The 27,500-nt window shown below is 39.4% G+C and overlaps 1 protein-coding gene across 3 annotated transcripts in view; it reads left to right on the top strand.

The window, feature by feature from the left end:
* The window catches only part of slc45a4a (solute carrier family 45 member 4a), a 51,349-nt gene that overhangs the window by 970 nt on the left and 22,879 nt on the right, over window positions 1-27,500 (top strand). The window contains exons 2-3 of one of the 3 annotated variants that reach the window (XM_084423865.1): window positions 330-415; window positions 20,320-21,137. In XM_084423865.1, the coding sequence (XP_084279991.1) occupies window positions 20,855-21,137 (283 nt within the window). In that variant the 5' untranslated portion in view covers window positions 330-415; window positions 20,320-20,854. Of the gene's footprint in view, window positions 1-329; window positions 416-17,499; window positions 17,948-20,319; window positions 21,138-27,500 lie in introns of those variants that run through there. The other 2 variants (XM_084423866.1, XM_084423867.1) reach the window with 2 other exon arrangements.

Below are 27,500 nucleotides of genomic sequence, written 5' to 3'. Positions count from 1 at the left end.
TATTCACACTTTGAAAAGGCCAAAAACACGAAAAAAGTCAAATATAATAATAAAAAAATGACTCTTTCAAAGGGGTTGTTGCCTTTCCATATGTTTATTTGAATATGCAAACACAATATAAAAGCCAGTGTTCAACTCAAACTGGGCTGACAAGGCTTTATTTATTTGATGAGCTTTATGACAGCTCTGAGTCCTGTGATGTTTGTGTGCCTGAAATCGCATGTAAATTTACCTTCTGCTGCATAATATTCAAAGCAGATGTGTGTGTGTGTAATGGTTTACTGCAGACTAGTGTGTTTGGTTAACCCTTGTTTGGACGGTCTCTGCAGGTTCTTCTGTTCATCCAGACAGAAGACACGACGCTGCTCTCGTATGCAGTCGGACTGGATATTTATGAAGCTTTCAAGGCTTTTTGGTGAGTCACACTGTTTTTTTGCACTGTCATATGCTCTCTGCTTGATTGTTAATATTTATATCATGTTATCCAAGAATAGTACATCAAAAAATGTTTCTACTTTTGTATCCTTAGAGTGAGTAGTGCTATATAAAAAATAATAAAAAATATTAATAAAATATATAAATATAAAAAATATGATATATATATATATATATATATAAAATATATAAATAATAAAGTTATAAAATATATAAATATTAAAATATTAAATATATATATTAAAATTAGTACTTATATATATATATATATATATATATATATATATATATATATATATATATATATATATATATATATATATATATACATATATATAATTTTATGTTTTTTTTTTATATATATTTTTTAATAATTGTATTGTTTTCTTATTTTTTTCTTATTTATTATTTCATCTTTTTGCCAAAGCCGCTGGATTGTGTTCAGTTTTTACCTGTGACGCTCTGACTGTGTTGTGTAATTTGATCTGGTCAGTTGATCTGCTTGTTTTGGGCTCTTTTGAGGTGCAGTTGAAGCTTATTTCTACAACAAAATAAATAATATATATATAAAAAAGGTAATTGTGGCTCACAATTCTGACTTTCAATTCTGAAGTTTGTATCTCTCAGTTCTCAGTTTTTATATCTCTCAGTTCTGAGAGGGGGAAAGCCAACAGTGCAAAGTATAAACTCAGTTTAATAATTTTTTTTAAATTAGCTTTATATATTTGATTGTGTGTCAGAAAAAAGCTTCCACGGAGGTGTTTGATGCTGGCGTGTTTGTGAATGGCGCTGGTGAAGCGTGTCGGATGTTCAGTTGTGTCTGGAGCTGATCTGCTACTGAACGCTTCACATCACGGTCTAGCCCAGCCGGACGTTTGCATGATCCAGGACACTTAAACACACATTACTGGCCTGTTGTCACATCGTTTTCTTTGCAAATTCCAGAAAAGAGGACTTCATGTACATTCTCAAAAATAAAAATAAACTGAGTTTTTGCAGTGAAGCAGAACCAGCATTTTTGATTCCCCAAAGAACCTTTCAGTGAAAAGTTCTTAAAAGAGACATTTTTTTTCTAAAAATCTTAAAGTCCCCCTGTAGTCAATAATGTTATCCCTTTAAACTCATCTTTGGTCACCAAAATAAATGTATAATAATAATAATATCTTGACTGTAACTCAACACCCTTGCCTCATTTAGTATACGCGGGTCTATGAATATGCAAATGAGCCCCGCCTCCGAGTCCACTCACTCACTCAGCTCAGAGATCCGGGCTGCGTTCCAGTCCAAAATGGTCATGCCCTTCACTCGCTAACTTCCCTCCGTCTCGTTCACTCGGATGTACGTCATTGCTTACGTTGCACGAGTGCCCACTACTGGCGGAAACTGCAATGGGCTGAACTGGAACGTCCTAAGCCCTTGATCACTTGGAATCAGCTGTGGAGTTGATTTATTATTAAACATTTTTTTTCCTTTAAGAATTTGTTTAATGCAGCACCCAAATGTTTATGTGTGTTTGGGTTGTTTTAAAAAAAAAAAAAAAATCTAATTAATATATCATAGAGTTGTCTGTTGTGGTGGTGATTAGACGAGATCTGTGGTGACGTCACAATCGTACTGCATTGTGGGACATATAGGTGCCTGAAGTGTACATTTGAAGTAGACTCGCTCCCTCTGTCAAAATCGAGGGAACGAGGGTCTGTCCATATAAACTTCCCTCGTCCACTTCACGAAGTGGAACGCACTTCAAAATGGCGGCAGGGATTCCCCCGAGGGGAAGTGCTTAGGGAAGTTCGCAAGTGCGTGTCTAAAAGTGGACTGGAACGCAGCACCACTCGCTGACGATCACACGTTGATCTGATTGGTTTCAAGGTAGTTTGTAATTTCCAGCGATTTCAAAGCGTGTTTTTGAGACTGTCTTTGGTTCACTGCAGTTTTATATAATACTCAGCAATGCTGTCGACTTATGAATTTACACATGGTTTGTCTTAAACATATTAAAAACACCACATAGACATGTAAACAACATTAAAAGCTGGATTTTTGTGAACATGGCGACTTTAAGAACATTTTCCACTATAAAGAACCTTTGGTGGAATCAAATGGATGTTAAATGTTCTTTCCATCAATGCCAATGAAGAACCTTTATTTTTAAGAGTGTATGGTGTTCAGTTTGTGCATACTGTACCTTACATTTGTCTGTCTACTGTTATTGTCTTTGTTTTATTGTGTTGTCTTTCCTGTCATGCACAGCATATGTACTAATTGATCTTAAGAAGAAGGTGATGACTGTAGACATGGACACATGTCTTGTACACAGCAGCTGACTCTCTCTCTCTCTCTCTCTCTCTCTCTCTCTCTCTCTCTCTCTCTCTCTCTCTCTCTCTCTCTCTCTCTCTCTCTCTCTCTCTCTCTCTCTCTCTCTCTCTCTCTCTCTCTCTCTCTCTCTCTCTCTCTGGCACAAGTGGAAGCTCATATTCATTATGTCACAGATGGTTCACTTAGCTTAAGTGTGTGTCGTTTGGTTGAGGACAGAGTAACATTGTGACAGTTTCAGTGTTAGTTTTTAGTGGAATCTTTTTGCTTATATTTTGTTACGTTTGGGATACAAGAAAGCATTGTAACAGCAAATGAATTTGCACATATCAGATTTAGGCATTAAGGCACGGGAGGTCGTGTTACAGTGCAGACACAACTTTTTCACAAAAAAACAACACTATTTTATGAATAATGCTTTGTGTGTTTTAGACCAATCAGAACCGAGTTTATTATTATGAATGTGCCTTCGTGAGAATTGTATTTCTCTAGGCCGTTTGACGTGCTAATGCATTCAGTGGAGCAAATGAATGCAGTGTGTTCTTCTCTCGACACAAGGACAGTAGCGCTGTACTTCGGTGACTGTTGCGTAAGATCTTTATTTAGTAAAAGCCTCTCAACACTGAGGACTTCTCAGTCCAGGACCGACACTCAAAGCTCTGCGCTTTCATCCTCACAAGCTCTGGTGTGATTTAAAGCGTGATAAAGTAACACATGCCTGTTGTCTCCACAGCTTTTCTTTTCCATTTTGATTAAAAGTAATTGTTTATGATGATTTATTTAATGACTAATGGTTATTATCAGGGCATGACCTCAACACTGGACATTAACTGTGTTTAAGCAGTGGCGTGTAACGCAGTCACTCCCTCTAGCCTGAATTATACATATTTTTCACTTGTAGTCTTTTAGAAATGCATCTGAAATAATAGTGCAATGTAGTGTTGTCAAAAATATCATTTTTTTTTTAATGCATATCGATACTGAAATATCTAAACGCTTCCCATAGAAAACGCTTCTCTCTCTCTCTCTCTCTCTCTCTCTCTCTCTCTCTCTCTCTCTCTCTCAAATTTCGGCGTGGGATTGAGCTTAACGCGCTTAATTTGACTCATTCCCGCAGATTTTGTGCTCAAACACTCAAAGTGCGCGCACATAAAGCTGCCTTTCAGTGCTAAATTCAGTGATTTTTGACTGTTATTGCGCTTTAACAGTCAAATACACACAAAACAATGTCAAAATGCCGGTCTTGGCGAGTGTTCACATAAACACAGCCAGTCAGTTTTAAGTGAACATGAACTGTTGAGAGAGAAAACACACGTGTAACAGTATAATGGATCTGTGCGTCAGGTCTTAAAGTGACAGCAGCCTAATAAACCCGCTTCCAAATGATGAGATGATATTATAAATATCTATATGGCAGTTTTTCCCCATGGTTTCGATGATGTCATAGTTGTGGCCAGTGAAAATGCTGAGTGCTTAGTAACTTTGGAAAACTAAGGCTGGTCATCAAAAAAGTTAATGTCAAGCCCTGAGTATTATTATTATTATTATTATTATTATATCTTTTTTTCATGCACAGTAGCACAAGATGCAGTTATTAAGAATGGTTCTCTGTAATTTCTAGGGCATTCAAGAAAGTCTCTGTGATTATTCTGGTTTCTAGGTATGTCTTGCGAGTCTGTTTTTTTTTAATAATTTTGTCCTATTATGTCCTTCTGTTTTTAAAGTCCCGTTCTATTTTTCGACGTGTGCGTGTCATAAGGTGTTAATAGAGAGGAGGGTCACAGATGTTGCACAATCACAAGTTGAGCTAGTGCGATTGATTCCCCAGAGACCGCAGGAATGATTGTGCGAAACACCTTCCTTCGTCCTTCACCCCCCCCCCCCCCTCCTCCTCCTCCTCCGAGTTCATCAGCTTAAACGTCAGATAAAGACTCGCACATCACGCCAGAGAAGAGCTCAGACTCACAGAGGGCGTTCAGAAGGGCTTCATTAATGTTGTATCATAATTCTTCACATGTTTCTGATGTGACAGGACGTTCTGAGCGCTGGACTCTCCCAGTTTGTACGGTTCATAACCTGCTTTGTTTGCAGAGCTCATTGTTTTATTTGCAGAGATGTTGTAATTGTCAAAACTTGTTTCCTGTCAACTTGGATATCTGGTTTCGTGAGTTGATAAATGGAAACGTCTTGTCTGTTATTCACGCATTGTTATGGGATTATGTGTTTTTTATAATGTAAGAACGCTCTGAGGTTGCTAAGCTGTTGTGTGTTCGCGGACACACCTGTACTGTGAGGCGTTTGAGCTCTTTCTGTTGTGTTTGTGTGCTGGAGTCTCCAGGTGAGTTCGTCAGCTCGCCGCTCTGAGAAAGTTGGCTTCGGCTCAAGAACAACATTAACTGGAGAGCCAGACTGATCCTCTCTGCGTTTGCACTGTGTGTCTGTCCATCTGTCCAGATGTCGGCTACAGCTCGGGTCACTGCCGCTCTCATAGCAGAGTTCTGTTTGGGGTGTCGTATATCGTCTCCAGAATTATTATCATTTTTGTCTTTTTGTTCAGGGTCGTTGCTTATTTACAACCTGGGGCAAATCAGTGCTAAGAAAAAACAGTGATGCCTTCACTTAATTTGGTTATGGTTTTTTTATGCCATAAAATAAATGGCTTTCTGTGAAACCCAGTGAACTGCTTTGCCTTTTATTGTGTGTGTGTGCGCGCGTGTGTGTGCGCGTGTGTGTGTGTGTGTGTTCTATTATTTTTTTTATTTTTTGGGGGGGCTTTGAATTTTATATATATTAGATTTTGATTTTATAAGGTTTAGTAATTTGTTTATGTGTTTATTTTATTTTGACTTCTAAATTTCATTTAAGGTTTTATGTAATATTTATATTTTATTTCAACTGTATTTCAATTGATGAGAATTAGTTTTAGTTTAGTTTTTATTAATAACACAAGCAATGTGACAATACTCTAAGCATAAACAAGACATATTATTCCCAAAAATGGGATAAAAAAAAAAAAAAATCTATTAGTATAGTAAAGTTCACTTATGTTTCATGTCTAATAAGTTCACTTATGTTTTACACATTTCTCTTGATTCTTCCGCAGTCTTAAAGGGATAGTTCGCCCGAAAATGGGCTGGTTTGTTTGAACATCCTCACAAAGGTTGATCTTATGCACATTTGAAGCTCGTTTAAAGACGATTAAAATATGAAATATGAATGACTCTGCTAATCTCTCTAAGCCTGTAAGACGTTCTCCTTCGGTGACGTTGCAGCGTCAGATCTGAGCGTGTAATGGATTGTCATTCTCGCACTCTCTATATTCCTGTGTGAAACATCTGACATCCAGCTCACACTAGTTCACACACACACTACAGGGTGGGCCATTTATATGGATACACCGTAATAACATGGGAATGGTTGGTGATATTAAAGTCCTGTTTGTGGCACATTAGTATATGTGAGGGGGCAAACTCCTCAAGATGGGTGGTGACCATCACATATACTAATGTGCCACAAACAGGACTTTAATATCACCAACCATTCCCATGTTATTACGGTGTATCCATATAAATGGCCCACCCTGTAGTTAACATTAGAAAATGCATAGTCACAGTGTTGATTCATCTTTGTGAACATTAGTTTAAAAATACAACCGTTCATTGTTCATTCAACCTTTGATTGTTATAATGTATTAGTAAGTGTTGGAAATAACATGGACAAAGATTAATAAAAGTGTTTAGAAGATTTTCTCATTGCTCGTACGTGTTAACTACTGTAGTCACTAATGTTAACAAATAGAGCCTTATTATAAAGAGTTTAATTTATGACATTATTCTATAGCATTCTGATGCTCAGAAGATGATCCGATAACAAAGATAACATTTGTTTTCCACATACATTTTTATCAACCAAGATCACTTAAAGTGCTTTACACACCCCTCACTGTTAAACCGGTTTTACTGTAATGTAATTTAAGAGGAATATTAATGCATTTTAATGACCTAATTAATGTGATGTTTGTCTGCGTCTGGTCATCTCGTTTATTAAGACGTTATATTACATGATCTGCATTAGAAAGCTCTGTGAGTAAGAGTTTTGTTAACCAGAACAGATCGCATAAATGCAGGTTATTTTAACTGGTGATGATTTTTCGCTCAGATGTGTTCTTGCGTAACGCTCGGCGTGTGCCAGCGCTCCCTGAGGGCCGCTCACGTAACCTGATGATAGACAAACCTGGTTAAAAAATTATGTGAAGAGTTCATTTTGGGAGTCAGACCTTCCAAACTGAACATTTGAATGAACATAAATAATTCAAGTCAGATTGATTAATAATTAAAGCAGCTGAAAGAAGTGTGTGTGTGTGTGTATGTATGTGTCTGCATGGCTAGAGATGAATAGTTCACTAAGCTCTTATAACTGCAGCAAAAAAAAAGAAAGAATTGTGTACAAACAAAGACTGCTTTGTGAACTCTAAATATTCAAGAAGGGTTAGATTCTAGACTGTTGACTAATACACAACAAGAACTGTGTTACAAAACCTAGTGAGCTGACTACCTAGACAGCATTTTAGGGAAGTTTTAGACATGCATTATACTGTTTAAAAAATAAAATAAAAATTGCTGGGAAAAAATGAATGCATGATGATGGACAAGAAATTGACATTCTAAAAATGTATTTCTTTGAATACCGAAAAATATTGATGCAAAGTGCGTAAACTAAAAGTAAAACCATAAAAAAATGACTTAAACAAAATAAACCCTTAAAAATGATTTTATTTCAGCTGTTTGCAAAAGCAACATTTCTCATTTTTGTATAGATTGAAGTGCTAAAATAAGTAAAACTGAATAAAGTAATAAATAAAAATATAATAATATTATTAAAAAAAAAAAAGGGAAAAAAAGGGGGAAAAACACAACAAAATGACAACCTCTGACTGAAATTAAAGTGAAACCCAAATAGATAAAAATAAAATCTAGTTAAAAATATTAACATTTTAAGAAATTTAACCTTGTTTCTACCAGGAAATAAAAAAGGTATTTGCAATTATTTTATTTTTTTTATATATATACATTTTTTTTAAGACTTATGACATATAAACTAACAATTGCGAGTTATAAAGTCAGAATTGTGAGATATAAACGCGTAAATACACTAAAGTAGTTTGGCGAAAACATGCTTCTATAATGATCCCTCGGCCGGTCCCGATCGCGTGCAACCTGTCGCCTCCAGATCACTCACGGATGAGGCTCAGGATGCATGGATCAGATTGCATGTGTTTGTTGTGGACAGAAAGGCAGCTTTTGGAACAGAACTGTTGTGTGTATTTGTGAAACATGCATTTGTGTTTGCATACACTCGGACTGGTTTTTGACTTTAAACTGGCGGTATATATTTGTTTTCTTCTCGTGTATCATAAGAGGTCGGCTGTCTGTGGCAAAGGCCTCACTTTCTCAGCCTGGAATTTTCCACCCAGGTTGTTGTGCTGTGGGAGGAGCCCGCGTGTGGTGTTTTTGCAGCTCTTAGTTTGGGAGTTTAGAGTCGAGCTGTTGTTGTGTTTGAACAAGTGTTGTTTCTTCTGCAGTGTGAACGAGAGAGGTTTGGATCAAGGACGATGTTGTCAAATGGAGCAAAACATCCTCCTACTTCAGCTGTGTTCGGAAATGCATTTTACTGTACCACTCATACTACTTCTTCAGTTTGCAGTGTGCATGTTGTGCACCGTATGCCCAATACGCATGCAATATCAGAATACAGTGTGCAACTAAGTAGATGTCATTGAAATAAACATGCAGTTTATTTAGGTCATGGGTCAATGTTGCATTTTGTTGTTTGTAATGTCTATCACTTGCACGCTGCATACTGTTTCAAACACTTAAAAGTAAAGAGTATATTGTCCTAAAACATTATTGCATTTGTTTCTCTTTGGTTGCAGTTTGTCGTAGTGCTGCACAATTCTTCGAAATAAATGGGAAATTGCAATATGGCTTAGTGCGGCTATCAAATGACAAAGGCTGTGATTTAATTCAGTACGTTTATGCGCTGTGTGTTTCAGAGTGAAGTGCAGCACTGTGTTCATTTACATGCAAGCTGCTCATGATCTGGTAGCGACTCGGTTCGCAGTAAATGCTGCTCCACACGAACTCTGAGTTTGTCACATTAACATGTATTTGAAAATGCATCATGCGTCAACTATCATCCATCTTCACAAACGTCATGAGAAGCGCTTCTCAGCAGAAGAGAAGCTTTAAAGGCACACTATGCAGTTTCCGTTCTCAAACAGCACCCCCTAGAGTCGCTGTGGAGAACTTGTATTTAGCGTTACTGTCGTAAACGCCACTCGCGCAGAGCCGTCTCTGCACTCTTTCGCCCGCGCTTTCTTCGTTTTCTTCGTGGACTCTGCCATGATCCGCGTCTGAAATGCGTGCTAGAGTCTTCCACAGAGGTGTGTGACGTCGTGCCGTAAAGCAAGTCGTGATTCTCACGACATTTGTCGGGGTGCCACCTCTCAAACCTGCATTGCTGGTTGTTTTCGCTCTGCTATCAGGATGATTCGCCCTACTACGAGTTCGTTTACCATCTAAATGATTTCGAAGCTGTTATATTAAGGTACAAATCTTGCATAGTGTGCCTTTAAAGGGCTTTATGCAGTTTTCAGACAAAAATAAAAGTTCAGTTGTTTTAACATTTGAAAATGAAATTATTAGCAATATTGTAATTCTAAAATTGTAATGTAAAATAAAATGTATTTTTTGTATTTTTTTTTTGTATTTTTTTACAAAAACATATTTAATAATAAGAATTAATGTAATAATATTAGTAGTAGAAGTAGTAATTATATAAATAATAATCATTATTGATATTATTAAATGGTTATTATTCTTATTTAAAAAATATTTTACTGTGAAATATTGCAATAGTATTTTTTTTTTTTTTTTTTTAGTAATTACTATTATTATTATTATTATTATTATTATTATTTTATAGCCATATTCATATATAATCACAATTTTGGCCAAATTATGTAAAAGCCCTAGTTTGTGGTTCTTTTTGTTTTTGATTATATTGCAAAAATGTATGTTTTTGTGCATTTTGTCTTGCCGTCCAGTAATAGCATCCGGATCCCTTCAGCCCGGGTTTATCTCTGTTGCTATGCAACACGTTTTACTAATTCTCTGTAAGGTCTGTCGCCATAATTTATGCTGAGCCATGAAATTAATCAGCACAGTTAATTCCCGTTTCATCCGACTGGAGTAAGAGAAGACGCTAATGTTTGTTAATGCTGCCTCAGCCAGACAGACAGACATCTTCATGCATTCAGGCCCCATGCAGACCAGTGCAACCCAACACCTCACCCAACATCGACACCCTGCCCGTCCCAAACACCTGCCGCCCCTTGTGATCCGACTTCATCATAAACTAACCACAATGTCCCTGTCACCTCCCAGTTGCATTGCAGTTCACCGCACCCTCACACTTAATCGATCAGGAATTTCCGCGTGTCAGAGATGGGAGGGAACGAGATAAATAAAGCTCATGTTGATGCCTTGAAATGTTGTGTACTCGTCTGAGCTTTGTGTGAGAGTTGTTTTGTTTTCCATAAGAGCTTTTTACGTAGATGTCGGTCCACTAATAGATCGGATCTGATGTGGGAACATCCGCAGAGTTCAGGGGCGACGCTCTTAATTTAGTGCCGTAAAGCCGCATCACACCTTACCAGGAAAACCAAGGGCTCGACACTGACTCCTCCGTTTGGGAGCTTTTTGGGCGTCTGCCCGTTTGGCAGGACACCGGCTTGCGTTACACACTGGACTTTGATGATGAGGATGATGATGATGAGGAGGAGGAGTGTCTGACGGTCATGTCTGAAAACAGCCTGTGTTCCCTTAGGTCCTCCTTTTCTCCTCTGTTGGCTTGCACATTTCTTGCTTTGTATTTTTATCTTGTTTTCCAGTATAAATATATAAACATTCTTAAATCAAAATGCATTTATTTGAGAAGCAAAACGACTTAAGATATTAAGTCTGGCTTAAAAAAAAAAAAAAAAGCATCAGTTTATGCCTAAAACAAGAACAAATATCTGCCAATAGGATAAAAAAAAAAATCAACCTAATTCAAAGGATAGACTAGTTGTTTATTTTTCTAACCACATTGAAGGATATATATTTCATGATATGACCGTGTTAAAGTATTTGGTCTTGGTGGGATAGATCTGCTACACTGTTGCTGCTGAGCAAGAACAGAGACTTGCCTGTGCCAACACACACACACACACACACACACACACACACACAACACACTGCTGTGAGCAAGAAAGACAAGCGGCTGCTGCTGTACTATGTAGTGTACATGAATGACCCGTAGCAGATCTACAGTATACAGGTGGAGCTGGGGAAGGGGGAGGGTTTCTGAAAGTGCGCTGCACTGCTAAAGCGTTGAAGTTTGAGCTGCGATCTCATTGGCTACTGATGCAGCAGGAACCAATCAGCTGTGCCTTATAGAGAATGATGTGATTGCAAGCAGATTGAGGGTAATTTTTTTTCTTTTTCTTTTTTTTTTAGGGAAGTTTTTCCATTGAGTTTTCCGCGTACAGACGACATTATTGTCAAAACGATTCCCAATCACACGGATCGGCTAAAACGACTGAAAACGCTGTATTCTGCTGCCAGACCATTAGATGGCGATGAAACACTATAGACTGAACACGTAATACGCATGTGCACGACGTCATCGTCTTCAGAGAGTCGTGTTTTTGGAGACTTGGAAACTCGTTTCAAAAGTTTGCGTTTTCAGTCACCCAAAATACTGTTGTCGTGTAAACGAACAGCCAAAACGCATAAAACCGGTGTCGTGTAAACAGCCCCTGAGTTCAGGAGCGATCAGACTGCGCCATCTAGAGTTACATGACAGACCTATGTATATTTAATGAGCTCATGTTTAATCTAAATGGCTGCTTTAATTCTGTGCTAGAGCCTGTTGTTGCTGTCATTGTTTCTCTTTGCCTGTCAGAGGTTTCCAGACAGTTAATTAAAGTGCATGCTTAACATCTTCGTCATCATCCCTGCTAATTACAGTCATTGTTTGGTTGTCGTATGTTTTGGATTAGAGTGACCTTAACTCTTTTGATGGTTTGACGCAGGAATGTTACTGCACGTGCAGGATCACGCTGATGCAGCACTGGCCCTTTAAATCCGTTCTGTGTGTGTGTGTGTGTGTGTGTCAGTCAGCAAGATGAGTCACAAGAAGAGCTGGTTATAGAAGCTGACCTGGACACGCAACCTGCTGACGCTCGAGATAAGTGTGTGTGTGTGTGTTTGCGCAGCGGCTGTTGGTCAGGCAGAGAGGGAAGATTTGATGTGTTGATGATGTCACACATTAGGCTCCTCCTCCTGCACTGCAGCACTTCGTCTCACACACACACACACACACACACACACACACACACACACACACACCCACCTGCAGGGTTTGTTTACATTCCTGAGGAGCTCATGCACTACTGTAGACACACTTTCATCTGACGAAAACTGTGTTTTTCTGCATCAGAAGTCGATTGGTTAGTTCATGTTAGTTAATACATTAACTAATGTTAACTAATGAACCTTATTGTAAAGTGTTAGCACTGATCTCAAAAATAAACCTTTTTTTATCACTGCTATGCTCTTGGTCTTGAGTTTAATTACTTAAAGTGACAGCATGCCTCTCTAATCGCGTGTCTTGTTGAGGAGGAATCAAATGCTGGATGTTGAAGTTTAATAATAAGTGTTATGGGTTTGATCACATTCACAGCCCAAGTATGAGCAACAAACACCACTAATAAGCACAAACGGCCAAAGTAAAAGCTAGTGTCCAAAAGCCAGTGTGTTTTCAGTGTCTGAACACGATGTCCTTGCGCTCTTGTGATTTACACACACATGCTACTCGTTTGGCCAAATGGTCAAATACTTCAGTACTTCAGCAATACACACTGTATGTTTTTGTTATGTCTGACCTTAGTTGTGAAATGCGTGCTCACAGGTGGAAACCTGGCATGGAGATGCAGTTGAAAATATTTCACATTGGGATATTGTGATTTGGATCAGTTATTGCTAGATGAAGTTGTAATCCAAGCGCCACCCGAATCCCACCATTAATCGCCCTGACCTGATCTCCGCGTGTGCCTCGTGAACCTTTGATAAACTGACCCAAATCGTCCCCAGTTTCTCTGCAGTGACGTGGATCTGGTTCCCCCGGGATCAGCGGATGGATGTAGGCCGGATGGGGGAGGAGGTTTTACACACGTACAAATATAAACCCGATACCTCGACTGCAGTCAGCTTGACCTATGAAACTTAGCCAGTGTAATTTGGGTCAGCTGTACAATGTTGCATCGGGTTCGTGACAGATGCCAATAACAGAGTACCAATACCAGCATTTTCTTTTTAGTAATTGCTATAATGCTGTTACCTGTATTATGCAACAGTTTAATCTGAATACTGTAAGTGACAATGCAAAAAAATCAGTCAGAATTTATTTAAAAAAAAAAAAAATTATGTAAAACTGTTAATTACGGTTCTCAGATTTGATTGGTCGGACGACATTTCAGTGGCGTTGTGACGTTTCACACTGATTGGGAATCTGGCTGTATGATATATCGAAGTAAAATTGATTTTGCAAGATGGGTTAGTGCGATTACCAAATCCGATACAGTAAGTATATGCGCTGTGTTTATTTACATGTGTGCTGCTCAAGATAAAGTGTGTCTTAAATACTGTATCATTTGCTGCACATGTTTAAATGAACACAGCACATATTTGTTTATTCACCGGCAAACTGTCAAAATAAAAGTTAGATGCTTCGACATTTGAAAATGAAGAAATTAAGTTGCATTGTAATTTTAACTGTTAATTTTAACTTTTTTTTTGTGACAATATATATTTTTTTAATATTTTTATTTATTGTTAATATTATTATTAATATTTTATAGTTATATTGAATTGGTCAAAATTGTGTTTTTATTTTTTATTATTATTATTATTATTATTATTATTATTATTATGTTGACATTATGGATACTAAAAGAGGTTTGAGTTGGTTCTTGTAAAAAGTGTGAACCCAAATTTTGGGGTGAGAACGGTTCGCACAAAAAAGTCTTCGGAATTAAAAGTAATTGTTATGTTTATGTTTTTTAATGTTCTGTGCAGATGCATAGCCCCAACAAAATATCTCTAGATTGATTGATTGATTTCTTCCAAAAATAGCAATTAAATACTAATTTACTGAAAATTCCTGTATTTTTTCAATCACATTAATATATGATGCAGAAAAACAAAATATCACAATGTCATTTCTCCCAATGTTGTGCAGCCCTGAATGGGAATGCTAATGGATATTAAATAACATTCTCCAGGAGTAAAGTCCCAGTATCAGCCCCATTCTCACGCCCATGCTGATATTGTTCGTTTTGTTACAGTACACAATCTCTGTTTGTTGCTTAGAAAATCAGATCTCTGCGGGAAATTGCCACCTGTAATCTTGTGTTTTTGTGGGCGACTTTTTCTCCCAGCCGCTGAACTGAACAAACAGCGCTCTTATCTGTGTCTGTTATTTCATCCCACAGCGTTACTTGACCTCTCATTCTATCTCACTCTCTCAGGCCCTTGTTTTCCCTCACCTCACGTGTGAAAGACATGCTCTCTGTGTAAACCACCATAGGAAAGGCTGTCAAATCTGCTTCTACGTACTGTACTCTAAAGTTCATCACTGAGAGGTGATGTGTGTAATTTCTGCACCGCTGAAGTATGACACCACACACACACCATATCATGGAGTGGTGTAACGATCCCCTCATGTCACGATTCGATACATATCACGATACGATATTATTGCGATACTCCAAGACATATATGATAAAAGCTTAACAAAAAATGTTCTGTTGATTAAAATGCTAAATTTGGTATTACATTGTGTGTGTAAATGAACAGGCTTGGACTTGTGCTGGAAACCCAAAGCACAGGACAATAGAGACACCAGAATAACAATATTCATGATTCTGAAGCTGAAAATACTGAATTATTTTAGACGAATATTTGCACTCTTTCACTGAGATATATTTAACATAATGTACACTTTTTACTGGTAACATCAGACATTTGGCATTATCAGGACACACAAATATTCCCCCCATTGCTTTGTTATACATTAAACTATATACATATATAATGTTGAATATAATGTAGTACTGACAATTTTTTTTCCTCAAACAGTCATTTTTATTTTGGGTGAACTATACACAATACATATTGCATTGCGATATATTGTTATACCCCTAATAACTACATTTCCAATCATTTTTCAACTATTAGTATTTAGCAGAGACTTCTTTATGTGCAAGTATGTTATTGTTGTATCTATTTCAGATTTTAAATGCTGCATAAAACAAAGCAAACACTGGTTGGTCGCTTTAAATGGCGGTTACACTTTTCTTCCTCCTGAGTTTCTTATCATGATATTTTAATATTCTCATTTTGAAGTTTTACTTCTTCTTTTTTATGTATAATTATTTTTATTTTCAAGAACAAATGTAATTATTAGTAGAGAAAGAAGTTTTTTTTTTTTTTTTGACTGCTTTAGAAGTCAAATGTCGGCTATGTGTGACGATGCAAAAGTGTGTGAGCCCTTTAGCATGAAGAGCACAGTTCAGACGGTCCCTCGTGGGCATTTTGAGATCTCTTCTCTTTCTCTCTTTGTTTATGTCTCTCTTTTTTGTCTTGCGTAACATTGAGATGTCAATAATGCTGAAGCGCTGTCGCGCGTCTGGCTAATGCGCTGCTAATGAGTCTGACCGATCGATTGTTAATTGCTGACTGTGAGGAAATGTGGTGTGTGCTTGTCATGTCTGAACGCAGGAGGATCATGTGATCCCAGGTGTTGGGAATAAACAGGTTAAAATTGGCTGCAGATTTGTATGTTATGCTAACTGCTAAACCTAGGCTGTGTCTAAAATAGTTTTAACCTTGAACTTTAAGAGGCATCTCAACACCTCTCTGTCCCTGATTTAAGTGTGCAACGCGGGGAAGTGGATAGATAACACAAGCTGTATTAACCGTTGGTATTCGTAGTGCTCAGGTGCATTAATAACATAAAGTACCTTTCTGAAATAAATAGCATTGCATGCATATTGTTGAAAATGCACATATAGTTGAGTGCATCCCAATCATTTTTTTGGGATGATTGATTGTTATCACACTCCCCTTGTTTAGTCCTCTTTGGCCCGTTCACCTGATCCTCATGCGCTCTGCTCCATATTTGCTCCCTATCTGGTTCATTGTGTGTGTGTGTGTGTGTGTGTGTGTGTGTGTGTGTGTGTGTGGGCGGGCAGTGGCCATCGAGGTCGCTCTCTAGGTGATCTTGATTTATAGCACTGTGGTTCATTCAGGCCTCTGCGCTGTTTGATCAAATACACTTTGAGCATTAGCAGATCTGATGGAGAGATGATTCATAATTGTGGAGAGACTGATTGTGTGTGTGTGTGTGTGGTGTGTCACTTGAGTGATTGATGTTATCGTTCCCTCTCTGATCTCTTGCGGTTGTCTTTATAACTGATGGTTTAACATTATGCATGTGTAAGATGTCCTGAAAAAAATCAATGCACTGACACTGACAGGGCTGGTATAATGCCCCTTTTCACAAGATGTAAAATAAGTCTCTGATGTCCCCAGAGTGTGTGTGTGTGTGAAGTTTTAGCTCAAAATAGTCCACAGATATTATTATACAGCATGTTAAAGTTGTCACTTTTTAAGGGTGAGCAAAAACGCACCGTTTTGTGTCTGTCCCTTTAAATGCAAATGAGCTGCTGCTCCCGGCACAGGGGGCGGAGCTTCAACAGCTTGCACTCACACACACATGCACTGAAAATTTCAAAAACTTTTAGCCTTTTATGTTCAAACCGGATTCAAACAATGATGGAGAGACTCAAGAAGAAGTGCGACATAGACAACATTTCTGAATGGTTAGCTGATGAATTTATGTAGCTTATGTGTAGTTATCTTCTAGTCATTGATTAGCATATTCTGTCTTGATAATCTAGAAATCGTGTTCAGGGGGCGGGGTTTATGTATATTCTAGGGTTGGTGATGTCACTAACCCGGGAGGAATGTTGTGTAGTCTCTACCAGCCGTTTGTTGTAGTCCTTAAAAAGCAATTTCTTTAAAAGCAAATCTCTCCCTTTGCTTTGAACTTTGAGCGTCGTAACTTTGCAGATGTTGATTATGCTCAAACAGCAACATTACAAACTAACTAAAGTTAGAAAAGTGAAATCATAATCAAACACCCCTTTAAACAAGCAAGACTTGACAAAAAAGTGGAAAATAGTGATGTTTAATACCCGACAAACTCTGCCCTTCCATTTAACCGCTTGTTAACACACATCTCAGTCCGTTCGTCCGTAATGGTGTTTTGCACGTTTATGAGAAAGTGAGACACTTCGGTCTCAAGTGCTGTTGTAATGTAAGAGTCTCCGCACAGGTGAGGAGGGAACGAATCGCTCGCTTTCCCACCGACAGCTCAAAGTTTTCTGTTTATCGATCCCATCACGTTCAGACGGTCTCTCAGTCTCTGAAACGGTATAGTCCGAGTCAGTTTTCTGCAGGATGGCAGCGGGTTGGATGGCAGCTTTCCCCTGACAGGCCGTTGAGAAGTTTTTCCACAGACAGTGGAACCGAATCCAGCGCGACCCGTTCGGGCCCCTGTTCCCTTCTCGCATGACAGGCCCCGTTCGCTGCAGATGCGTTTGCCAAAAGCCCCTGAGGAGAGCAGCTCGACACCCTTTCAAGATCGCTTTGAGTGTGGCTGATTCTGTAATACACGCGTTTATTGGCTTATTGCTAATGGCGTGAAGCTCTCAGTGCCAGTTTGGGGAAACTCAACACTGTTTGAAATGATGGCTGAGGAATGATGGAAGGCAGAGAGTCTCGGCTGGGAGCCCGTTTCAGCCTGTTAGACGTTTTACAAAACTGTCATACATATATTTATTTATTTATTTTATTTTGGAACGAACAGACTCTGAAGTGTTTATTATGCAGCTCCTGTCACGCTGTCAGAGGTTTCTGCACATCGACAGACAGAAGAAACTCTGCAAAACTCCTACTTGAATCCAGCCTGACAAAGATAATGATGTGAATCTCTAAAAAGAATAAAAATACATGACACACAGAAATACTGGGTAAGAAAAGTCTGTTTTAAATTAGATTTATTATATGCAATGCCGCCTTTGAATGAAGTAAAAAACTGAATTTACTTGGGCTAAATATCTGTCAGATATCTGTTTATTTAGATCAAAATTAGTAAAAAACTATATATATATATTTATGTATTCCTTATTTTATACACATTAAATTAATAATTTAATATTGTGTAGTAATTTAAATATTTATTATTAACATTTGTCTTGATTTGTTTGGTGTATGGAATATTAAATATCAATATTTCAATATTTTATACACATTAAATTAATATCATAATATTGTGTAATAATTTGGATAATATTTATAATAAACATTTATATTAAAATAAAATATTTTATGCATATTAATTTAATATCATAATATTGTATAATACTTAACATAATAATAATAATAATAATAATAATAAAACATTTGTCTTGCTTTGTTTGCCAATTTGCATGGATCTTTTTTTTCTTGACTGCGGTTGTTGTAATGCATTCAGGGATTATTGCTTTACCTGAATAAAGTAGGTAAATGTCTGTCCATTTTAAATTAGATTTGAAATATTTTTCAAAATAGAATATTTGTATATTTTCAAGATTTAATATCAAAATATTGTATAATAATTAACAAAATGTGTATGAATAACAATTTGTCTTGCTTAGTTTGCCAACTTGGATTTTGGGGATTTGGGTTATTGCAATGCATTTAGTTTCCTAAATTTATTTTAGTAAACATCTACTTTGTTACTTCTGTAATTATGCTTCTTACTGCTTCGATACATTAAATGTGTCTACATAAGCAGCTCAGTAGGTTTCGGAGCAGATCCTGTGTGTCCCGTTGACTCTGGCTGAGGATGGAGTAAGGATTAGATAACCAATCAGCTGGCAGATCAGACATTCGCCCCTGTGACCCCGAGGTGCCACATGGGAATCCTAGTCAGCTGTTCCAAATGTATTATATTCAAATACCCCGCATCATTACTACGCTGAACAGACCTGTAATCTGATAGTATTCGTCTCTTATCAGAGTCTCACATGATAAACAAGCCTGCAGGAGCCTGAGATCAGAGCAAGAGCACATCTTGAGCGTCACTTATCGACTGACGGTTTTACTCACTGTTTGTTTTTGGTGTGGCATTCAAGAAATGCTTGTTTCCCTTCCTCTTTGCCTGGTTTCTGAATCCTCAGAGCCGTAAATAGCAGCGTGGTGTAATCAGGAGACTCGGCCCGCACAAACACAATGCGGGCTCTGTTGCTCCAGTCTGAACCTTGAGCGAAGTGCATTGTGCTGGGTCTTAAAGAGCCCTCTAGACCCCACATCTCAGTCATGTTAAGAGGGTTAAGAAGGGCCACTGCGGAGCTGATTGTTTGCGCACACTTTAATGCTTTGGGCTTTTAGCGGGAATTTCCGTCCTGTCCTGAAACGTGCCATAATTGCCAGCCGCATTTTTAGCACTAATCTCTGAAAGCTCCATGCATAATCTCGCCAAATATGTTAATTCTGCTGTTTGTTTGGAGTTGAATTTAAGAACCTCGGGTTAAATTAAAACAAAAAATGAGGAATGTTCTAGAGAAATGCTTCAGGACAACGTGCAAGTGCATCATCAATGCATAACACTGCAGTTATTGAAGATTTTTGAGTGAAACAGCAATATTGAGCGGGAAGTAATATGGGGCGGGGCTTAACATGATGGAAACAACCTGAGCATTGAGTCAGTGAGTCTTGCCTGTGTGGACACCGCAGAGCATGGTGCTCGCAACACCAAGGTCATGGGTTCAATTCCAAGGGAATGCATGAACTCATCAAATGTAATACCTTGAATGCAATGTAAGTTACTTTGGATAAAAGTACATAAAAGTACATACATTTATGAGCATTAAAGTTCATGCATTCATGTGCATTAAATTTCATGCATTTATGGGCATTAAAGTTCATGCATTTATGGGCATTAAATTTCATGCATTTATGGCATAAAAGTTCATGCATTTATGGGCATTAAAGTTCATGCATTTATGGGCATTAAAGTTCATGCATTTATGGGCATAAAAGTTCATGCATTTATGGGCATAAAAGTACATGCATTTATGGGCATAAAAGTACATGCATTTATGGGCATAAAAGTTCATGCATTTATGGGCATAAAAGTACATGCATTTATGGGCATAAAAGTTCATGCATTTATGGGCATAAAAGTACATGCATATTGTGTGAGACCTTTTTTGTGAATTTAAGTAACTCTCTCTCTCTCTCTCTCTCTCTCTCTCTCTCTCTCTCTCTCTCTCTCTCTCTCTCTCTCTCTCTCTCTCTCTCTCTCTCTCTCTCTCTCTCTCTCTCTCTCTCTCTCTCTCTCTCTCTTTCCCTCTTTCAGATTGATCGGTCACTCCATGGGGATTCTCCGGTGCTCTCCGTCTGGTTTCTCCTGCCCTTCACCCCTCGGCCTGCCCTCCACCCTCTACAGCACCGCCTCTATAAAAATCATGAAACTGGTATTAACTGAATGGCAATTGATATGGATTTTTACTGTTTCCAGTAGACAGTAAACACACCTACACACACACACACACACACCCAAACACACACCAGTACATGCACATATACATACACACACACACACACACACACACACACACACACACACACACACACACACACACACACTGACATACATCACACCAGCGGGAGTGACCTCATGATAGAGTCATATCCTCCCCTGTCCGACCCAAATCCCCCGACTCGGCCCGTCCCAGGGCTCCTGCAAGAGGCCTTATTCAAACGCCACGTTTCAGGATATATACCTCTCCCTGAGTCCAAACCACGGCTGAGCTCGTCGACGGAAAGGCTTTTTTCTTCCTAGATTTGTGTGTTGTTTGCGTGGAGCCACACGTGACCCGTGCTCCGAGTGCATGCCGACGACAGCGAGGATGGCCCCGCACAACACCGAGGCCGACGCCGTGCAGATGCAGGCCGTGGAGCCGCCCGTGGAGAAACATGGAGGAGGAGGCGGGGCTAATGGAGTGGGTAAGGCCGGAGGGCGGGGCTTGGAGTGTCAGGAGGGGTCAGTCAGTGAGGTTTCTATAGACCGGATCCCACTGCGCCAGTGGGTGATGCACGGAGCCATCATGTTCGGGCGAGAGTTCTGCTATGCCATGGAGACGGCGCTGGTCACACCTGTGCTGCTGCAGATCGGTGAGACTACTGACCAGAACATTCACATCACAAGAAACCAAATCAGAAATCGAACACGGCCTGATGCACACATCTGATATTTGTGACTTGATTTCTAGCTGGTTTATGATGTTTCACTCTACTCTTCTGCTGCAGGTGTGTGTGTGTGTGTAGCAAGTTTTACTTATTCTGCTGACATTTTTGTGTGATGGGTAGGTTTAGGGGTCGTTTTAGTGTGTGTGTGTGAGATGGGCAGGTTTAGGGGTCGTGTTAGTGTGTGTGTGTGTGTGTGTGTGTGTGTGTGTGTGTGTGTGTGTGTGTGTGTGTGTGTGTGTGATGGGCAGGTTTAGGGGTAGGGTAAGTGTGTGTGTGATGGGTAGGTTTAGGGGTCGTTTTAGTGTGTGTGTGTGTGTGTGATGGGTAGGTTTAGGGGTCGGGTTGGTGTGTGTGTGTGTGATGGGTAGGTTTAGGGGTCGTTTTAGTGTGTGTGTGTGTGTGTCTGTGTGTGTGTGTGAGGTGCAGGTTTAGGGGTAGGGTGAGTGTGTGTGTGTGATGGGTAGGTTTAGGGGTCGTTTTAGTGTGTGTGTGTGTGTGTGTGTGTGTGTGTGTGTGTGTGTGTGTGTGTGTGTGATGGTAGGTTTAGGGGTCGGGTTAGTGTGTGTGTGATGGGTAGGTTTAGGGGTCGTTTTAGTGTGTGTGTGTGCGATGGTAGGTTTAGGGTCGGGTTAGTGTGTGTGTGATGGGCAGGTTTAGGGGTAGGGTGTGTGTGTGTGATGGACAGGTTTAGGGGTTGTGTGTGTGTGTGTGTGTGTGTGTGTGTGTGATGGGCAGGTTTAGGGTGTGTGTGTGTGTGTGTGTGTGTGTGTGTGTGTGTGTGTGTGTGTGTGTGTGATGGGCAGGTTTAGGGGTTGTGTGTGTGTGTGTGTGTGTGTGTGTGTGTGTGTGTGTATGTGTGATGGGCAGGTTTAGGGGTAGGGTAAGTGTGTGTGTGTGTGTGTGTGTGTGTGTGTGTGTGTGTGTGTGTGTGATGGGCAGGTTTAGGGGTTGCGTGTGTGTGTGTGTGTGTGTGTGTGTGTGTGTGTGTGTGTGTGTGTGTGTGTGTGTGTGTGTGTGTGTGTGTGTGTGTGTGTGTGTGATGGGCAGGTTTAGGGGTAGGGTAAGTGTGTGTGTGTGTGTGTGTGTGTGTGTGTGTGTGTGTGTGTGTGTGTGTGTGTGTGTTTGTGTGTGATGGGTAGGTTTAGGGGTAGGGTTAGTGTAAGGGGACAGAATATACAGTTTGTACAGTATAAAAACCATTACGTCTATGGAGAGTCCTCACAAAGATAGCGAACCACACTGTGTGTGTGTGTGTGTGTGTGTGACATGCGCTGCATGACTCGTCTGCCAGTTCATAGATTATGTAAACGTCACCCCAGGCCTGTATTTCACTCATGCAAACAGCTGTGGGTCTGGAGGAGCAGAGGTTTTGTGTTCTTCATCATCATAATGCTTTGAGCAGCAGTAACTCCTCCTATCCGCTCATCCTGAACAGCCCAGCAGTGATCAGTGCGATATTGTTCACTTATATCTACATAAGTGTGACTTAAATCTATTACTGCTAAAATTTATTTTTGCCTTTTTTCATGAAGGAACCCAACTCTGTTAAAGTTAACATGAAATGGTATTCATAATCACAACCCATTTTAAATCCACAATTTGCTGTATTTTGTTATATTTAGCAGGATAATCTAGAACAGGATTTTAAAAAAAATATGATTTGTGTTTTGAAAGAAGTCTCTTGAAAGTGCTCAAGGCTGCATTTATTTGATCAAAAATACAGTAAAAACAGCAATATTGTGAAATACTATTACAGTTCAATATCTTTTAAACTGTGATCAAACCTGAATGTTCAGCATCATTACTCCAGTCTTCAGTGTCACATGATCCTTCAGAAATCATTCTGATATGATGATTTGCTGAGGAAGAAAATGTTTTTTATGCCAGAAACGGCACAGATGTGTGTGTGATCTGTTCTCCAGTGCTCTGATGGTTTGTGAGTCTGATTCATACCTGTCAACACTACCGTTTTCCCCGGGAGTCTCCCGTATTTCACACCCATCTCTCGGCCCCCCTCCCGTTTTGTTATTTCTCCCGTGAAACTCCCGTAATTTGTATGGCCCAAACGTCGTTATATGAATAATCACATTAATATATTATTCCAAGGTTGTCCAGTTGCCAGATCTTGTATGAAACCCATCATACTCACTTGGCGAGGGCCCCGTTCCTGTCCAGTGACGCAAGATCGGCGGCGTTTGAGGGGCCCCTATTGGCCTGGGGCGGCCGCACCCACGCACCCACGCACCCATGCACCCACGCACCCACGCTATCTCCGCTACAGGCTACCAGAGAAAAAGTCTCAGCTGTGCTCAGATTTGTAAACCGTAAAGTTGCTTTGGTTTTTCAATCCGTACCCGTTTCGCCCCGTGGCTCAAAAGGGACACAACAAAAATAGGGACACACGAGAACGCCAAAATAGAATGCAAAATTTATTAACAAAATAGAACTATACAGAAAAAGAAGAAAAAAAAACGACGTACAACGGTAACAGTGAACAAATTCATCCGTGCACTCTTTCGCAATCGTTGTTTTGTAAATCGTTTTCCGCAATCGTTGTTTGTAATATTCATCCTGTTTAAAAATTGTGACTTACTGTTCCAATAGGTGAAGTTACACAACAATATGCTGATTGATTACATAACAATATTTGGATGTAATATTTAGTTCCAGTGAAAATCTGTTCCAGTTAATGGGAGTATACACAGGTGATGTGTGTAATATTCAGTACCATCTAAACTCCACCCGCTGGAACAGTTTCTTACAGTAACTGAATATTACACAACATCACCTGTTCAGTTTTGCAAACTGTACTCACAGATTTGTGGCCTATACCTTATTTTAGAAATCTGTTTTTCTGTATATTGATTTGTTGTGTATTGTTAAGATGAATACAATGATTTGGCGATGGGGTGTGTAATGTATAGATGACATGAAACCGCATGTGGTTGAACTGAAACCCCCCCCCCCAGGCCTCCCGTATTTTGGTACCCAAATGTTGACAGGTATGGTCTGGTTGGTGTTTGTTGCCAGATGTGCTCACACAGGCGTCTGTCGTCAGGTTTAGAGTCTGAACACTTGCTGCTGCTGCTTTAAAGTTGATCACCAAAGGCTTGCATGATCGAAATAAATATTACGTTGTAAGATAGTAGGTATCTATCTCTTGAAAGCTCTCTGTTTGCACCCCAAAAAAAGCTGTTGTTTTCAATATTGTGAATTTGAACTGCAGTACCCATTTCAACCACTAGCTATCAATTTTACGTACTGCACCTTTAATTGCAGTGTAAGTCACTTTTGCATCTGCTGAATGCATAAATGTAGCCAGTTTCACTCCCTTCTTTTCATTCTTTCACTCGTTCGCACTGCAGCACCTGTTAGCTATTAGCTACACTTCTTGCTAGCGTACCATTTACTCTGAACAGTGTTTTTCTCTCCATTATTTATTGTGTAATGGTGTCATTGATTTCAATGAACTGCTCCTTCAAAGAGCCGATTCAGTCATCGCTCAATAACCTGTGCACGTCACTTTACAATACGGTCCCAGTATTTAACACGAGTTTATGTATTAACCATAGACTGTAAAAAAAATATGGACGTAGTGTCCGTGACGTCACCCGTAGGTTTCTGAAGACCGTTTTTGAAGCCTAAAGTGGGCGAGGCCGACCGTCGCCATCTTGGCAGTGCGTCACTCCCGGATAAACGAAAATGGGCGAAAAACCCTAACGTGACGGCTAACAGACAGCAGACAAACGGCTAATGATGACTAATGACCACAGCAGCGGGAATCCACCTGTCACTCAAAAGTGGACACACCCTTAATTATGCAGAAATGTAAGGCTTAATATAATTTAAACGGATGAGTTATAAAAAAAATCACCCCCCTCACAGTCGTCATGAAGGGCAAAATAAGCTATATAGACCAAATCCACTTTTTGCTCCAGGCTGTAAACATGTTTTTTTCTGCTGTAAAGTTGGGCATTTCAACATGGATGAGATGCAGATTTGACTCGCTTTTGCAGCCAGCCTCAAGCGGCCAGTCGATGAATTGCCGTTTAATTCACTTCCGTGTTGGTTTCAAGTTAATAAATGCTTTAGTAGTTAATAATAATAATAATTTTAATGTTAGCTAATTTAGTAACTAATGGAACATTATTGTAAAACTGTTACCATAAACCCTGTAACATAATGCACTGTAAAAAAAATATATATATTATCTATAAGTTATGACAACATGTGTTTTTACATTGCTTTAACTCATCAAAATAAGTCAAGCAATCTTTTTTTATTATTATTTTTAAGTTATACAAGATTCAACTTTTTTAAGTCAGTTTAATGTAATTTAAGTTGAAATGACTTAAATTCCAAGTTGATTGTACTTAAATTTAAGACAGCAGCTTTTACAATGTGATGTTTATCACAATTTTTTTGTGTGTGTGTTTAAGTTTGATTCCCATTTTTTTGTGTATGAAAAAAAAACCTTTCACATTCTGATAATGATCTAAGTTGTCTGTAGAAAGGTCGTTTAAGTATGCTCTCGTTTACTCTGCGTTGCATATCATTGGTGATTATATAAACGAATGGAGGATTCCCTGGATTAAAGGATTAGGCTGAGGCCAGTGTGTGTGTGCAGTCATGCAACATGCTAACTTTAGAGTCTTCTGTGACTTTGTGTCTGCAAAGATCAGGCACTTTGTGTCCGAATGACAATTGCAGAGGATAAGAAGATCTGTGGAGGTTGATCCGCCTTATCTCCAGATTACTTGATTAGCTGTATTTGTTGGAAAAAATGAGTCCTTCTAGAATGACTGGGGAAGTTTGTTTCTGCCATGAAATAAAAAAAGGTTATGCGACATTTATCTCACAACTCTGACTTTTTACTTGCAATTTTTAGTGTATGTCTCACAACTCTCACTTTATAACTTGCAATTGAAAAAATAAACTTGCAATTGTGGGGGTGTGGGGGAGGGGGGGGGGTGTTTGGTGCAATTGCGCAATTGCAAGTTTATATCTCACAATTTGGACTTTTCTCGTAATTACCATCTTTATTATTTTTTACTTCCATAGTGGTGGGATTTTTTTGGGGGAGTGCAAAATATAAATAATTTAAAAAGTAAAAGTAAAAAATTTTACTCCTGAATATATATTTTTTTCCGGAATTTTTTTATTTTAGATCTCCTGAGTTCTACTGTAAAATAAATCGAGTATTTAATAAAAAACTATTTATCACAATTCAATTAAATTGCAATCTGCATGATTTCATAATTGCACAGTCACATTGCGATATCGATTTTATTTCGATATATATCATGCAGCTATACACCATGGCATTCGTGTGTGGGTGTGTGTGTGTGTGTGTGTGTGTGTGTGTGTGTGTGTGTGTGTGTGTGTGTGTGTGTGTGTGTGTGTGTGTGTGTGTGTGTGTAGGTGTGTGTGTGTGTGTGTGTGTGTAGGTGTGTGTGTGAGTAGGTAGGTGTGTGTGTAGGTGTGGGTGTGTGTGTGTGTGTGTGTGTGTGTGTGTGTGTGTGTGTGTAGGTGTGTGTGTGTGTAGGTGTGTGTGTGTGTGTGTGTGTGTGTGTAGGTGTGTAGGTGTGTGTGTGTGTGTAGGTGTGTGTGTGTGTGTGTGTGTGTGTGTGTGTGTGTGAGTAGGTAGGTGTGTGTGTGTGTGTGTGTGTGAGTAGGTAGGTGTGTGTGTGTGTGTGTGTGTGTGTGTGTGTGTGTGTGTGTGTGTGTGTGTGTGTGTGTGTGTGTGTGTGTGTGTGTGTGTGTGTGTGTGTGTGTGTGTGTGTGTGTGTGTGTGTGTGTGTGTGTGTGTGTAGGTGTGTAGGTGTGTGTGTGTGTGAGTAGGTAGGTGTGTGTGTAGGTGTGTGTGTGTGTGTGTGTGTGTGTGTGTGTGTGTAGGTGTGTAGGTGTGTGTGTGTGTGAGTAGGTAGGTGTGTGTGTAGGTGTGTGTGTGTGTGTGTGTGTGTGTGTGTGTGTGTAGGTGTGTAGGTGTGTAGGTGTGTAGGTGTGTAGGTGTGTGTGTGTGTGTGTGTGTGTGTAGGTGTGTGTGTGTGTGTGTGAGTAGGTAGGTGTGTGTGTAGGTGTGGGTGTGTGTGTGTAGGTGTGTGTAGGTGAATCTGCCCATTTGAAATTCCCTCTTTGCAGAGCATTCCACATGCAGAGACAGAAAAGACGGATCATAAAGGCAGAGGGAATGTGTGGCCCGTCGCTGGGTTGGGAATGTGTGACTCGGCAGATTCCGAGGTTCGGGAATAGGCACGCGCGTATCCCAGAATGCTCAGCTGGTTTGGG

Source organism: Rutilus rutilus (genome assembly GCF_951802725.1).
Source record: "Rutilus rutilus genome assembly, chromosome: 11".
In the NCBI taxonomy this organism is placed as follows: Eukaryota; Metazoa; Chordata; class Actinopteri; order Cypriniformes; family Leuciscidae; genus Rutilus; species Rutilus rutilus.
Note: the sequence above shows the minus strand (reverse complement) of the source record. Positions and strands in the feature narration are given on the sequence as shown.